The sequence below is a fragment of the Petaurus breviceps genome, unplaced genomic scaffold, assembly GCF_028583685.1.
Source record: "Petaurus breviceps papuanus isolate PSGF00001 unplaced genomic scaffold, PetGlider_PUasm1.0 37, whole genome shotgun sequence".
Lineage (NCBI taxonomy): Eukaryota > Metazoa > Chordata > Mammalia > Diprotodontia > Petauridae > Petaurus > Petaurus breviceps.
In genome coordinates this window covers 96,482,107-96,499,070 of record NW_027186296.1, presented here as the reverse complement: position 1 = coordinate 96,499,070, position 16,964 = coordinate 96,482,107, and the positions used below count along the sequence as shown (strand labels likewise).

Sequence of the window (16,964 nt, the reverse complement as noted above, 5' to 3'; positions counted from 1 at the left end):
GAGCAGGTCATGAAGGATTTTGAATGACAAAACAGGATTTTGTATTTGATCCTACAATCGATAGGAAGTTTTGTTGGAAATCCTGGAGTTTATTGAATTAAGGGTATGAAATGATCAGACCCACACTTTGTGCTTTAGGAATATCAATTTGATAGCCACACTATATAACCAGTGATTGTATCTCTTCCCTATTCTGTACCTTTCCTCCATCTTCTTTGCCCTTAGACCACCAATTCTACTTCTTTGTACTTGCCTAAACTGTTATTCTAGCTCTGACTTTCTTCCCTTTCTAACTATTTAACTGTTGCAATTCTATACTTAAAATCTTTTCTCTTCCATGTCCTATTTCTGCTTTTCTCTTGCCAAATTCTAGTTTTGGATTAGCCCTGCCATCTTCCTCTTATGTTTTACTAGGCACTGAATGAACTTGGATGACATCTAACAACTATTTTGACTGCGTACATTACAAATTTATGTTATCCAATCTCAGCTGGACTCTCACTGGAGCAAGGCATTCAGTCCCCTTTCATTCCTTCCTAACTGATTTTCTGTCTCATTCCCTACAGAAGTTATTTTATACAGAAGTTACCTTTTTTCTTCCTTTCTCAAGCCCACCATCCTCCACTTCTCTTTAAGCTGAGAAACTTGTGTCTGCTGAAAAAAAAATGGATCTTCTGCAATGTGAGCTCCCTCTTCTCCATTCTCTTAATCTCAAAACTTCATATTTTTTTCTCATTTTCTCTGGAATATGACAGGTAATCCTTCTTGTCATCACCACCCCCCACCTCAACCCCATACCCTGCTATATGAAATTGATCTCCCCCAATCTTCACTAGCAGATCATTCCCTTTCACAAATCTTCAGCTTCTACCTATCAACTGATTCCTTCCTTTCTGCTTTTAAATATGTTCCAAGTATCCCCTATCCTTTTAAAACAACCTTCACTAGATCCTATCATCCCTTCAAACTCTTCTCTGGTCAGTCACTTCAGCAATTTATTAGCTGTGTGATCCTTGGCATGTCATTTAATCTCTCTCAGACTCATCTGTAAAGTGGGGAGAATTGTATTACCTACTCCACAGAACTACAATAATATGGGTAAATGCAATAATACCAGTAAAGAACTGTAAACTTTAAAGCACTATTTAAGTTCTAGCTTTCATCTTCTCTTTTTAAGCCAAGTCACCTTCTTTCACTATCACTCATTCCTTCTTTGAGTTCATTCAAACCATATTTACCACTCAGTCAAAATCTGGTTTCTGTGCAACTTCCAGGACACTCCCCTTTCTTTTTCTTTTAAGATTGGTGCCTGATTCAACATCTTTGTTTTCTTATCAACAGCTTCCCTCATACATATTGATGCACCTCCAAGATCCTAGCTCCCCTCTCAGTTCTTAACTTTTCTATGATTTGACTCTTCCAACCCACATCACCTAAATACAGAAATGCTCATACCCTTGCCATCACTCACAGATGTACTTCTTACATGTTTATGAACTCTGAAATTTCCTTATCTAATTACGGTCTATTGACATTCTACCTCCCCCTCTGCTCTGCAACCCCTAATCCTGTTCTTTGCCCTTATCATGACCTCCAGTCCCTCAACCCTTTAATTCTTTTCCAGGCCATCACCCACAGACTGATTATATTTACCTTTTCTTCCCATCTTGATCCTTGGGTGAACCAAAGATATGGAATTGGAGCAACTGAGGGTTTTTTTGTGCATGAGGGAGATACTGGGAATGTGAATAGGGAATAGGAAAGCAACCAGAAGATAGGGAGAGATTGAAGATAAATGAGAGAATGAGTATGGAAGAGGATGCAGTCAATTAGAGAAGATGAATTGGAAGGGGAAAAGTTGTGCTTGTAGGGTTGCCTTGGCTATCATTGCTGAAAACTAATAAGAAAAATGTTCCATCTGCACCTTTTCAAGAATGCTCACTTTTAATACAAGCTTGACAAAGTTAGTGTTAAATTACATAGCAACTTTGCTACTATGATTTTGGAGTAAGTTTATTGCACAATTCAGCAATTTATTGAACATTCACCAGCTGGTTTAGCTTGAGTCCCTTGCCATCTTATCCTGTCACCCATTTCAGCCTGCCAAGCTTCAGCTCCTGGACTACGCTCACATGATCTGATACCTTTACTTCTATTCATGCCACCAGATGAAGCTAGAGAAAAAGTCATGAAACTGGACTGATTTGTTTCGTAATCCCAACCAGACCCTTAACTATAGCAAAGCAGTCCTTTTATTATACTTCTCTAATTCACCATCCCACTCACCAGTAGCTTTTTCCAAATAGTCTTCTCTCAAATTCCAATGAGTACCCCTTTTTCTATTCTCTTATCTAGGAACTTTGCCTCATATTTCAATGAAAAAATGTTGAGGGCTCCCTCTTTGCCTCTGTTCATCTGATATCACCCTTATGCCTTCTGCCATTATCTCTGCCTTTACTTTTGTCTCCTACTGTCTCAAAACTTAGAAGGAATTTTTGATAATAAACTTTTTATAATAAAATTAGGAAGAGATGTTATATATTGTTACCCTTGATAAAACCATAAATAATAGGGAGAAAAGGACTAAAATTCAGACTTCCTGACACCTACATACAATCTTATTCTACTATACTGCCTCTTTCATTATTATGAGTAAGTCATCACTTAGTTTAAGGGATGGGATAATACCCACTTTTCCCCGACTTTAAAATTTTCAGGAGTCTTTGTCTTCTAAGGGTTTTTTTTTTTTTAATTTTTTTTTAAAGCAATTGGGGTTAAGTAACTTGCTCAAAGTTACACGGCCAGTTATTTCTGGGTGTGGTGCTGAGTGTCAGAGCCCGGGATTCGATCTCCAGGTCTTCTCAACACTGGAGCCGGTGCTCTTACTTGCTGTGCTACCTGGCCGCCCCCTAAGGGTTTTGTTTTTTTTTAAAGATACTGCTTTTATATCTATCTATCTATATCTGCTTGATCTTTGTCCTAACTTCATAATTATATGTCTGAACTGTTTGGGTAGTAAATAATAACTGACATTTGCATAGCATTTAACTTTTGTAATATGCTTTTATATACATGATCATATTTGAACTTCACAGTGCTGTTTAGATAGTTTACTATCCCCATTTTCCCTTTCAGGAAACTGAGTCTCTGAGAGACTAAATGGCTTACTTACCCTTGGTTACATAAGTAGTAATGAGGGGCAGGATTTGCTGCTAGCTCTTGATGCCAGGACCAGCTTTCTTATCTACTATAGCCTGTGACTTCAGAATCACTTTCTGATTGGCAACAAGTTCAGAAATGATTTTTTAAAATGAATGCTTTAATAAGCATCCTCCATGTAGAGGAGGATGGGAATGGATACAGGTGTGAAAGGTTGTATATACTGTCAGTCCCATGCATTGTCACACTGTTTGACTTCCTGACAAAGGAAGGTTCGTAGTAGGAGCTCTGAAGATGTGGTGATATTAAAAATAACTGATGTAAAAATGAAACAAATCAATAAATCTTTTAAAATGAACTTTGGAATTTAGTGTTTATGTAACTGATTCTGAGGCTCTGAATTTCAGAATTTCTTGAAGTTGGCAAGAAGCAGCCTGCCCTTGATGTTCTGTATGATGTTATGAAAAGTAAAAAACATCGGACATGGCAAAAAATACACGAGCCTATTATGCTGAAATACCTGGAACTGTGTGTGGACCTCCGCAAGAGCCACCTGGCTAAGGAAGGATTATATCAGTATAAAAATATTTGTCAACAGGTAAGACTTGTGAAAGGCAGCTACTTGTACTATTCATTCATAAGAATTTTAATGTGCTTTTAGTGATTTGCAAGAGCTTTTTCTTAAAATTTACAATTTCTGTCACTCAGAATAAACCTGTGCTTTATATAATTATTAATTTTAGAATTTGCATTTCAAAAGTATCATGGGTTTTTGAATGAAACTAATATATGTTCTGGCTATGCATATCTGTAGGTGAACATCAAATCCTTAGAGGATGTAGTTAGGGCGTACTTGAAGTTGGCTGAAGAAAAAACTGAAGCTGCTAAGGAAGAATCGCAACAAATGGTCTTAGATATAGAAGACTTGGATAATATTCAGACTCCTGAGAGGTGAGTGCCTTTAACTAGTACTAAATCAGGTAATAGCCACCAGCCATCCTTCCTCTCCTTGTCACCCATTTGCACAGTACACACTTAACAGAGGCAAAGTCTTTTTATGAAGTTTTGTAAACAAAACAAACAACAAAACATTTATATGTAGTGCTTAATATCTGAGATTATTGAAGACTTTGAATGTTACAAATGTAGAATAAGCCTTTGGAGGTAAGACTAATGCAAGTTTGTGCTGTTTTAGCAGCACTTCCCTCTTATTCCTCTATCATCAGGCTAGGAAAAAAAAAGTCTGGCTGGCATAAAAGCTATTTGTCACATAATCAGTGTCATTTTTTGGTATATGCATTTGTGTAAACTAAATATCTACATTTGTATACAATTAACCTTCCCTATCTCCAAATTTCAAACTTTCTGAAGAGAGAAGATTGAGGCCCTTCTTACTATACTCAGAATGTCATTAATAGGTCCATTTTGAGGGAATTTGCTAGTAGAAAGCTCTTGTGATATATTGCTAGGCTTTGATGAAGACAAAGAAGGAATGCTTATAAATTTTCACATGTTACTAACCTGAGAGTTGATATGAATGATAGAATCCAACAAAGATCTCAGCAGACTAGGATATTGGGCTAGATCTAATAAGGAAAAAATTTAATATGGGTAAGTGTAAAGACTAGGGTTAAAGAAATAACTGGCACAAATGTAGGATTGAGGAGGGATTTAAGGATGACTGTGACTGGAAAAAGATTTTGGATTTTTTTACTAGATTGAAAGGTCACTATGAATTTAGTATGATATTGCAAACAAAATAGTTAAGGACCATCTTAGGCTCCATTAAAAGAGATATTGTCAAGAACAAAGGAGGTGACAGTGTTGCCACATACTCCCCTAAATCAGACTGTATTGAGAGTACAGTTATTGCTTCCATATTGGGACTTTCCCCATTGCAGTTTTGATATATCACAGATTGCACAAGAAATTAAATGGGATTTTTGGGAGAGTTTTGCAGAAACTGCAGAAGACACGTGAAAGCCAGCAGATGACACAGAAAACGTTTAGAAACTCAGACATGCATAAAATATACGTTGTTATTATAAACACCCCACAAAAGAAGAAGCAACAATTCAGACTTCTTTGGTACAAAGGCAGTAACAAACATTTTTTGCAGATTTTCTAGATCATAGGGCACATGCCTCTAACAGCCATGATATGGAAGGGATAACTGTGTTTGGTTTTGGGAGGTTCTTAGGAAGGATATTGACCCTGGAGAGGGTTCTGAGAAATGTAATTGGTGTCTTGCCCACTTGAAGTTTGGTTGAAAGAGCTGTGTGAAGATGTTTAGTGTAAGGGAGAAGTCTTGGGTGGATGTAATAGCTGTCTTTAAGTATTTGAACCTTTGTTGTTTGGAAGGGTAATAAAGCTTCTTTGCACCAGATAGTAAAATTAGGGAATTAAGAAAGAAGCAGATTTTGGCCTTGATAGAAGGGGTGAAATTCCTAATAATTAGAGTTGCCCCAGAAGGGAAAGAGTTTCCTCAGGTTCCCAATTTCTAGAGTTCCTCAATTAGAGGTTGGAATTGTCAGGGATCTTGTAGAGGGGATTTCTTTTCAGGTCCAGGTTGAATTAAGATGACCTTTAAGGTACCTTCCAGTTTTGAGATTCAGGGATTCTAAACTATATTGTGACCAATATGATAAGGTTTTAGTAATAGACATTTATTTCTCTCATGAATAAAAAAAAAATTACCATAGTAGACATTTTATTACACAAAGGTAATAAAAACTGAAAATACAATTTATTTCCTCTTTCACGTGTTTGGGCTGCTTATTTAATTTGTATTGCCAGTGATTAGGAAATATTCTGGTCTTTGTACTGTTGTGTCAGTTAAGACTCGATTAAACATTTTTCAGAACTAACAGAAGCATAGCTATCTATGATTGATTTATACCATTATGTCCCTTTAATGGCAGTCATTCATTCAGATAGTGATGTGAAAAATTGTTTATACTCTTCTTACTTGTAGTGTTCTCCTAAGTGCTGTAAGTGGTGAAGATACTCAGGATCGTACTGACAGATTGCTTTTAACTCCCTGGGTTAAATTTCTGTGGGAATCATATCGACAGTGTTTGGACCTTCTTCGAAATAATTCTAGAGTAGAGCGTCTCTACCATGATATCGCCCAACAAGGTAAAAATAAAAGTATAAGATCTGGATAAAGTGACTTGAACATTTTATTTTAAATGTATATTATTTTACAGATGATTTTTTTTATTTATCTAGCATGGTGAATTTTCTTAGTAGGTGAATTTCAGCTCCTTAAGAGGCAGAATTTTATTTTAAACATTTTATTATGGGAATCCTTCTAAAAATACTATATACTTAATGTGTATTAAATTCCACATAACCTTGCTGAGGTAATTACAAGCATTATCTATGTGCTGTGCAGCAGCAATCTTTAGCTGTAATACACTGCCACCATGCTTGACTGGATGACAAAAGGTGGCTCTTACTTTTCTGTAAAGTATGTGGGATTTGGGTAGCTATTTTCCACTCAGAACAATTTCCCACCTTTGGTATTTGAGTTCACTAGAACTAGACTTGACTAGACTTTCTGGAAGTCTTAGCTTCAGATAAGTAGGTTGTTACTTCTAACCTTTTAGCATGGCAGCTCTTGGGAGTAATGTTTATTATGCCCCATACCATAATGTACTGCTTCTTCTGTCTGTTAATAAGTATTTGTTAAAACTAATTTTTTTTTTCCAAACTATGACTGCTAAGTAAAATCTCTTCTTCATAGTAAGTGAACTTCTATAAATATTATTTTATTTACTTAGTAACTCTTACTTGGCACTTTACTGATAATGAATTCCATTAAGTCAGTGTTTTGATTTGACTTAAGCATTCATGATAGCCTAATGCTTTGCTTGTGAGTGAGTTACATAGGAAAACATGTAGTACATCCTGAATATATATTTTGTTGCTTATATAATTGTGGATTGTGTTTTTCAGTTATTAACTTATGTGATAGTCTGTTAGAGCTAAATCATAACTTTGGCTCAAACCACACTAAACCATATATTTTTCTTTAAAATTATTGATACTATTTTCCATTAAGATGAGAAATACTATCATTTCAGTTGCTTATGTTAATTTTGGCCTTTATACAAAATCTTTGTCTTTTTAAGGTACTTGACAAAATATAATTTTAAAAACCTTGGCACTGTTGTGTTACTGTGTACTTAAATAACCTTGAAATTAAAATGTGTTTAAAAGGACCAAGAAATTAATGTTTCCATATGCTCAGTTAAATACTAGTGGAAGTTCCTGAACATGTAGTTAGTTTTTGTAAAAATGAAATTACAATGTTTGAATAATATTGGTTATTCTCTGAGTTATTCTGTTATTGAATTATAACCTATTGAGAATAGAAAATTTTATTTTTCATAGACTTCAAAACTAGGAAGCTTGACAATTTACCTTTAATTTTGAATATCTCTTTAGAGAAGTCTTGTTTCAGATTTTGATTAATCAAAGTGTTTTCTAGAGGTTTGGGACACATCAAAGCATGATGACCACTTTGGTGCCAAGACTGTTAAGATAACTTGATATGTATCTTAGTTACAATTAAGCATCTTCATATGTTGATAAAATTCATCCTGCAAAACTGTTAGCTATGGGGAAATATTAATAAATTTAACAATTCCATCTGTAGCTTTCAAATTCTGCCTCCAGTATACTCGCAAGGCTGAGTTCCGTAAGCTGTGTGACAATTTAAGGATGCACTTGTCACAGATCCAACGCCACCACAACCAAAGTACAGCAATCAATCTTAATAATCCTGAGAGCCAGTCTATGCATCTGGAAACGAGACTTGTACAGTTGGACAGTGCAATTAGTATGGAACTGTGGCAGGTATGCTTCTGATCAAAAATTTGTTAAGTCTTCATAGTAACTGTGAACCTGTATAGATCTTATTTTGTTTACTTAATGAGTAACTCTTACTGGACAGTTTATTGATAATGCATTGTATTTGACTTAAGCATGCATATACAGGTTATTGTAATGCTTACTAGCTTTTCATGTGAGTGAACCCCATATGAAAACATGTAGTACATCCCAAATATATAACTTATTGCTTATACATTTGTGTTTTTTTAGTTGCTGAGTTGTTTTGTGTTTTATACATATTGAATTTGATGTTTATCTTGATTTTTCAGGAAGCATTCAAAGCAGTAGAAGATATCCATGGTTTATTTTCATTATCTAAAAAGCCACCTAAACCTCAGTTGATGGCAAATTATTATAACAAAGTTTCAACTGTGTTCTGGAAATCTGGGAATGCTCTTTTTCATGCATCTACTCTCCACCGACTTTATCATCTGTCTAGAGAAATGAGAAAAAATCTTACCCAAGAAGAGATGCAGAGGTAAAGTGAGATTTTTATTTTCCTCCTAATTTGTTTAAATTTTCATGTTTTTGGATTAAGAGACTGCATTATTTGTAATGAACTGAGTCTTTCATCTGAGTGTTTTTACCTTTCAAAGAATGTTCTTTGAATTATTTTGCATTTGAAAAGATAAGGGAAACTCTTAAGAATTTCTTTTAAAAGGAGAACGGCCTAGATGCCTCAGTGAATAGAGCACCTATCCTGGAGTCCGGAGGATCTGAGTTCACATCTGCATCAGACACTTAACACTTACTACCCATGTGACCTTGGGCAAGTCACTTAATGCCAATTGCCCTGCCTTCCCCTGTCCAAAAAGCAAAACAAAACAAAACCAAAGGGAGAACTGCTCTCACAACTGAGCCCTGTGTTCTTTCAGAGATTTTCCTTATTCTCTGTGAGGGGTAGTGGCATGTTTTCTACTGCTTTCACTACCATATTTAACTTCTAAGGGATTACTATGTTCCCCTTAGTTTCTGAGGACTGAGTGACCTAGTCATTTCCCATATAAATCACCTGTAATAAAGGTTGAGTTTTTTTAAAGTACCTGAAAGCAAAGTAAAATCAAATGATTACATTTACAGTAGACAGGTCTGTAAAGCAAAGGAAAGCCCATTCTATTTCTTGCCTCGACCTTCTCTAAAGAATTCTGAGGAGGATCCTTGATGTTAAATATCCTAGATCTTGCCTGATCTTTTAGACTTTGTAATGTGTATCCTGTTTTCTCCGAATCCCTAGATGTTAAGCTTGGGTATACTCTTAGTCAGAAGTGGGCTTTAGCTCTCCTAGACTCTTACCTATTTGACTTCAGTTTCCCTTTGAGCCTTCTTTCCAGGCTTGAAATACAGACAGTTCCTTTTTTTTTTTTTTCAAATCAAGAGAAAATCAGAGAACATAACTCCTCCATTACCTTCTCCAAAACAAAAAGCCAGCCAGAACAACACATCTATGTACTGCCATGCATATATGATGCCCATTCTCCCACAGATTAAGACTATGGAGAGGGCATGCACAGAGAGATCACATATGATCAGATAACAGACATGGAGGGCACACATGTGAAAGATTGGTGAAGATGTACATGCTAAAAATGCCTGTGTCCAAGGCATGTGTTTTTGTTTTTGTTTTTTGTACATACACTTGGGTCGACTCCCACCTTCAAAGATTTAGGTCAATACAGACAGTTCTTGAGTTGTATAAGTGGACTGTTCTGTAGACCTCAATGTAAAGTGATTTTTACGTAATACATATTTGCCCATGGATTTGGGGAAGGGAGACAGGAAGTGGAGAATGGGGCTGGCACACAGTTCAGGGACACATGGGGCCAAGAAGAGAGTAATCAAGAACAGGAGGAGCAATGTTGGGGTTGGGGGGGGGATGGCTTGGGCCAACCACATGGAAACCTGGATGGAACTTAAGAGGATGAGTATGCTCTGAGAAGACATGTGCGGGCACATGACTGTGACACAAACAGGAAAGGACAGGGAGGGGACAAATGAAAGACAGACGAAGGGCCCAACATGGGCAGGTGGGTGGAAGGGGACAAAGGTCTTCTTCTCCCACGGCACCAGAGGTCTCAAGCCAATCCTGATGTAGAGGTGGCAGTATGTAGGCCATGGAGCTGAGCTGGCTGAGCCAAAGGCAGGAACAGAGAGAGCATTGTGCTATGCAGTAAAGTTAGTTTTTTTTTTTAATTTGTATTTCTTTTAGAATTATGTAGAGGCAGATTTGTGTAATGTATTCTTATGTAAAGTAAGAGCTGTCTGTCCTGTTTTTTTCTTCTCCTTTGTCTCAAAACTTGTGTCCTCTGTTTATGTATGCATTTTTCCTATAAGGTTCCCAGACAGGAAGTAGTTTATAGCTTTACCTTAAGAGTTTTCTGATACAAAACACATTTTAAACGTAACACCTGGTTCCCACCAGCTGTCTTAAAAGAGGAGGGACCATTTTGTCAGAGTGACAGCAACATGGAGGATTTACTGTTGTGTAAAAGAATAAAAGTTTGAGTTGTTTGTCCTTCAAGTTTTTATTAATTGTGCTTTCAAGATTAAATTGAATCATACAAACTATTATATTTGTGGAGCAGTCTAAGATTTTAAGTAAAGATGAATCTGGGTAAATTGTTGGTGCCACAGATCACCTTTATATCCAGTATTGAGAAACTAAAAATGTCAAAGGGAGGTAGATGGAGAGACTACCAGAGGTGGGGAACCTGCACTCTAGAGGCCACATGTGGCCCTCTAAGTCCTTGAGGGTAGCCCTTTGATTGAATCTGGACTTCACAGAACAAATCCCAGTGGCTGCACTTGAGGACCTAGAGGGCCACATGTGGCCTCAAGGCTGCAGGTTCCTCACCCCTGGACTAGACAATTCTTTAGGAATTGATGCTCTTGATTGGTGGCTCTGTCAATAATGTTGGTTACCATATCTTTTCCTTTGATAACATTTTAAGTTTCGTTAAAAACCAATCCTTAGAAACCTAAAATACGTTTCTGTCCTTTAACTTGCCTCTGAGTTTTTCAGTTATTGGTTAGCATGATTTCCCCAGCATACCTCTTTGTATTAACCTTATTGCCAAATTTCTTTTAGTAGCTTTTTATATTAATTTAAAAGCACCATCTTTGAAACATTTGTAATGCATCAATTGTCTTAACACTCAATTAGAAATAATAAAACAATATTTTGATGGCTAAAGCTATTGCTTGCTATATAAAAAAAGTTTATCCTGAAGTGAACATTTTCTCTTGGGGAAAAATTTACTGTATGACTCTCTTTTCTATATGTTGGCTCTAGCTATTAAATTACTGCAGTGTTTTTTCTTTTGTTTGAACTAAACTTCAGTAACTGACAGAATTAATTGATTAATTACATTACCTTCCTTTTCTCTGTTATGACATGGTGCATGAAGAATTCCATATGGCTAATTACAAGCAGACTAATGATACATTTCACATGTTCTTGTATGAGTTTACAATTCTTGATTGTGTGATGTGCTGGCATCACAATTTTCTGATTTTCTATAATAAGTGGTCTAAATTTCAGTTCCAAGTCCTTAGACAAAAATTTGAAGTTTGGCATTTTCTTTTTGTTAACTACAGAAGAATCATCTACCAGAAAAATGTTTCTTCCCCCATATATTCACTGTATAGGGTGAAACTACTTTTAAATTTGTGGTAATGAAAACATTGAAAGCAACTTGAATAGATTGTCAGATTAGTAATAGGGATTGCTATGTGACTATCAAGTTATAAAAGGTTCTTTTGTAACTTTGTTCTCAACAGGATGTCAACTAGAGTTCTTTTAGCCACACTCTCCATTCCTATTACTCCAGAACGAACTGATATTGCTCGACTTCTGGATATGGATGGTATCATAGTTGACAAGCAACGTCGCCTTGCAACACTGTTAGGTCTCCAGGCTCCACCAACACGCATTGTTCTTATTAATGATATGGTAGGTATAAATTTGAGCAGTTCCGAACCCTGTAACTATCATCATATTCTTTTTTATTTTAAGGAGTAAGTACATTCAGAGTCATGCTAGGATTACAAAGGGGAAAATGATTCCTCTTGATAACTGGAAACATTTCAGAGTGCTTTAGTATAATTATAGGACAAAAATCCTTTTTTTATTTTGTGATTAGAGAAATTGTAAGAGTTAATATGTAATACTTCCTAATGGATTTTGGTATTTGATAGTGGCAAGGGAAAAGCACATATCTAACAGGGCTAAAGAGTTGTGTGAGCAATTTCTTCCAGGTCAGTCCTAATAGTGAATTTTAGTCCCTGGTAACTAAATGTGGTATAATAATAAAGTATGATACTATAGGTTTGAAATAGGAAATATTCTCTTTTTTTAATAGATATAAGAGTATTTATATAACAAATGTAATTCAAACAGTTAATAGACATAGTGCTTACTATGTGCCAGGCACTGTGCTAAGCACTGAGATCACAAAGAGAGAGGTAAAATAGATGGTCCTGGCCCACACATAGCTCACATTCTAATAAGGAAGCCACAATATGCATGCAACATACATATAGTGAAAATGTAATGTAATCATAGAGGGAAGAAGGTAATAGGTAATTGTGTGTGGGGAGAGAGGAATGGGATTGGGAAAGACTTTTTGCAGAAGGTGGAATTGGAATTGAGTTTTAAAGTTAGAGGAAGAGGTGACAAGGGAGAGCATTCCATCCAGGGGGAAACAGATGTAAAAAAGAGGTCCAACATTGTTTAGATTGAATATTATGTTTTTAAGGTGTTTTGAGAGACTTCCGAGTTTTATTTTCCACAGGTATGCTTCTGCACATTTCATTGACCTGCTTTCATTTTATTGTGAGCAGTGTTATTTCTGGTGTGCTATATAATTTATAGAAGGTTAATTAGCAGCATAACTTGGAATGGTACTGCTGCCAGTCCCCTTCAAACAAATAGTAGTTTGAAGAAAAAATGTAACCCTAAGCATTAGGTGCTTTAGAAAAAACTCAATTTCTTTTTTGTTATTATTATTTAACCTTTATGTCATCCTTTTAAAATGTCTGTTTTTTAAAAGAATGCTAATTTATTTTTTGTTTTCAACACTCACTTCCATAAGATTTTGAGTTCCAAATTTTCTCCCCTTCCTTCCACCCCAGGATGGCATGCAATCTGATGTAGACTCTACACATACATTGATGTTAAATGTATAAAATGTTTGTTTTTTAAAATGTATTTTCCCACAATTACACATAAAAACAATTTTGAGCATTTTTTAAAAGTTTTGAGTTACAAATTCTATTGCTCCCTCCCCTCCTCTGGAGCCATCTGGCTCTAGTGGCCAGATACACATTGGGATGACTGGAGGTACTGGAGATGTGTTGTCCTGCCCCCACCCCCCCCCTTGGGAAATGACTTGGCTTACAAGAGCCCTGAGAAAGGTTCATATTGAGAGCCTGATAGGTACCTAACTATCAAATTTTTTTCTAGAGAATCATTTTCAAGAGCTTTATTGAGCATGGGTGGTAAAAATCTTTTCCATGCTGCCTTCCAGTATGATTCTATTCAGAAATAAAAAAACTTTCTTTTAGAGTTTCAAAAATGTCCTACTTTGAGCCTTAATTTCCCTGCCATTGCACCAGTTTTAATAAAGCAGTAGTGGTTTTTTCTTTCATCATGCTTTTTGTTTTTCTTCTTTTTTACAGATTTGACCATAACAACCATCAGTTGTTTATTTCTTTTTCACTTCAGTTTTATATTTAAAAGCCTACCTGGTTCTTTTCACTTACTTTACACAAAAAGTTTAGAAATATTAATTACAGATTTTAGGTGGTTTATTTTTATCAGGGTACACTCAGTATGATTGAAGACTAATACCTTTTATGTGTACTGTAATGCTAAAAGCACTGGGAAGAATAAGACTTGAACTTGTCTCTTACTTTGTTCTCAAGGAACTTAGGAGGAACCTAAGATTTATCAAATGAGTATTATAGACAGATGGAGTGATATGTCAGGAGAGACAGTACTTATTGTGGGTTTGAGTTGTCTCCAGGATTTGTAGGGTACAGAGAAATCAGAAAGATATTTCAGGCAGAGGAAATAGTTTGAAGTTGGGCACCAAGCAAGGCCTGTTGGACAATGTGTAGATTACTCTCACCTGTGGAGTACTAAAAAGTGTCAGGTGGGAATAGATTAAGGAGAACATCGCTTAAGGAATTTAGAATTCTGTATGTGATGATAATGGGACATTTTGAACAGGGAAGATACATGTTTGGGTTTTTAAGAAGAGTATTATAACTTGGCTGCTGTGTGCTTGATTTATTGAATGTTGTTGAGCCAAGTATGCAGTGGCTCGGAGTGGGAGGAGTAGCTCTGAGAAGTTTTTGTAGTGATAAAAGCTTAAGGTAAGGAAGGGAGTCAGGTTAGCTGAGTGAATGCTGGAATGCATTAGTAAAGGAATAACTAATATAAAAGTAATAGTAGGGGTGGCTAGGTGGCGCAGTGAGCAGAGGACAGGCCCTGGAGTCAGGAGAACCTGAGTTTAAATCCAGTTTCAGACACTTAACACTAGCTGTGTGACCTTGGGCAAGTCACCTAACCCCAGTTGCCCTGCCTTCCCCCTCCAAAAAGAAAAATAGGTAAATAATAGTGATTTCAGTAGACCCACTAATGCTTTTGACCTTACTTAGTATTCAAGAGGTAAATGTCAAGAAATATGTTTATTTATAAAGAACTAAAATTTCTCAAATAAATTTCAAGTAGTAAAGAGAATTGTTTTCAGCTTGTCTGAAGTTTTTTTTCTTTTTGCTTAGACCAGGTAAATTAAGAATCAATAAGCAAATAGCCAGAAGATTATTATTGCAAAATTATTTATTGGAATTTTTTTCAATTGTCTTAATTTATAGTTAATAATTTTAAAATGGAAGTTAATGGGAAGATAACAGATTATGAATAATAACCTGTATAGTCAGTTTTTCAAGGTTGCATCTATTCTGTATGGTGAATTATAGCTATAGAGGTCTAAATCCATTTTGACTTTCCAGTTCTGTGAGTTTGGTTCTGATTTATAGCCAGTATAAAATCAATTACCTTTATGTTTTACTAGTAAACTGTAATATTTATGCCTATTTTTTTTCTCTGTTTAGGTTAGATTCAATGTATTACAATATGTTGTTCCAGAAGTAAAGGATCTTTATAATTGGCTAGAGGTAGAATTCAACCCACTAAAGCTCTGTGATCGGGTTACAAAGGTAAGTGTTCATGTGGAAATTTTTAGTTACGTTACAGGAGTAAAGAAATAGCTGACTTAAGCTCTTTTTTTCCCCCTGTAGTTTGGTTTAGAATCAACTGTCTGAGCAGAATAAAAACTTCTTCCCAAGAAGTATGTGCCATTTAAAAATGGTGTATTTCAATGAACTTTGTACAAATTTCATTGATTTTTCTTGTAATTTTTTAAAGAGAAAAGAGGCTTATATACTAAATAAACTTTTGGAGGTAAATTAAAAGCACAATAGCTATTGTTTGTTCCCTCAGAAAAGATGAGCAAATCATTCCTTTTTTTTTTAAAGAATTTTTTTTTTTTTTGCTTTTTTTGGAGGGCAGTTGGGGTTAAATGACTTGCTCAAGGTCACACGGCTGTTTTTTGTGTTAAGTGTCTGAGGCCAGACCTGAACCCAGCTCCTCCTGACTCCAGGGCCAGTGCTCTATTCACTGTGCCACTTAGCCTCCCCACAAATCAATATTCTTGACAAAACTTTTATTGTTTATAAAACAGTGTTTTCCATGGTTTTACTGTGGTTTGATAATTATTGTAACTGAATTTTTTGCTTAATGTCTCTAGGTTCTAAATTGGGTGAGAGATCAAGCTGAAAAAGAACCTGAATTGCAACAGTATGTCCCACAATTGCAAAACAACACTATTCTCCGACTTCTGCAGCAGGTATAAATGGAAAATGAATATTTTATATCAGAACATCAAGGTAAAAACATTAAGTCCAAAATTACCTTGATATTAAATGTTATGTTTTGGGGGCAGTGTTGATGACTTTCCTTCCTTACCTTTTTCCCTTGTCATTTGTTTTTGGGCTTCCATGCTTTGGTGTTTGGAGGCAGCATGATCCCTGGAATCTGGGGACCTAGGTTTGAGTCTTGGTGCTAACATTTAAAAGTTGTTGGTGAATCATTTAACTCCTGTCAGGCTATTTGCTCACCTGTGAATCACAGATAGTATACTTGGAGCTACTTCCCTCATGGAGTTTTTGTGGATATCAAATAAAACAAAAAACCTCTGAGCAGTATGTAAATGGGTTTGTTGGTACTCTCACTGTATTCTTGTGCACGTTTCATTGACCTGCTTTCATTATTCAAGGGAGCAGTGTTATTTCTGATGTGCTATACAATTTGTAGAAGGTTAATTAGCAGCATAACTCAGTATAGTAATGCTGCCAGTCTCCTTCAAACAAATACAGTACCTAGAACTAGGGGGGGGGAAACCCCAAACAACATTTCTTAACCAATTTTTCTGAAACAGGTGAAAATGCAACCATAAAGGTTTCTTGTGTTAATGTGTTTTGTAGAGTCAGAAAGAAAAAAATAATTGTGTGTTCTTTTGCAGGTGGCACAGATATATCAGAGCATTGAGTTTTCTCGCTTGACTTCTCTGGTTCCTTTTGTTGATGCTTTCCAACTGGAACGTGCTATTGTAGATGCAGCCAGACACTGTGATTTGCAAGTGAGTGCTGTTGGAAAAAATCTATAGGGAAAAAGAAAGGTAGTCATTGGGAATATTTTATATGGTTCTGTTATTAACTATTACTATAGCAGCAGTGCTATAAAGGAATCATAAGTTGTTTCATGTAACTTAAATCATGATTTTTAAACTTGAAATATAAATTCTGTAAAGTCTCCTATTCGTTTTACCCTTCTATCAGCCAAG

General features: G+C 35.9%; 1 protein-coding gene and 2 non-coding genes across 3 annotated transcripts in view; all 3 read left to right on the top strand.

Annotated features, from left to right (window-relative positions):
- The window catches only part of EIF3A (eukaryotic translation initiation factor 3 subunit A), a 41,097-nt gene that overhangs the window by 7,918 nt on the left and 16,215 nt on the right, over nucleotides 1-16,964 (top strand). The window contains exons 2-10 of the mRNA XM_069099065.1: nucleotides 3,567-3,757; nucleotides 3,974-4,110; nucleotides 6,134-6,297; nucleotides 7,823-8,022; nucleotides 8,328-8,536; nucleotides 11,836-12,007; nucleotides 15,175-15,279; nucleotides 15,870-15,968; nucleotides 16,644-16,760. Of these exons, the coding sequence (XP_068955166.1) occupies nucleotides 3,567-3,757; nucleotides 3,974-4,110; nucleotides 6,134-6,297; nucleotides 7,823-8,022; nucleotides 8,328-8,536; nucleotides 11,836-12,007; nucleotides 15,175-15,279; nucleotides 15,870-15,968; nucleotides 16,644-16,760 (1,394 nt within the window). The remainder of the gene's footprint in view (nucleotides 1-3,566; nucleotides 3,758-3,973; nucleotides 4,111-6,133; nucleotides 6,298-7,822; nucleotides 8,023-8,327; nucleotides 8,537-11,835; nucleotides 12,008-15,174; nucleotides 15,280-15,869; nucleotides 15,969-16,643; nucleotides 16,761-16,964) is intronic.
- LOC138169693 (small nucleolar RNA SNORA19) lies at nucleotides 12,857-12,986 on the top strand. Its single transcript, XR_011170442.1, has one exon. It is a non-coding gene; the product is annotated as a small nucleolar RNA SNORA19 (small nucleolar RNA).
- Nucleotides 16,363-16,493, top strand: LOC138169692 (small nucleolar RNA SNORA19). Its single transcript, XR_011170441.1, has one exon. It is a non-coding gene; the product is annotated as a small nucleolar RNA SNORA19 (small nucleolar RNA).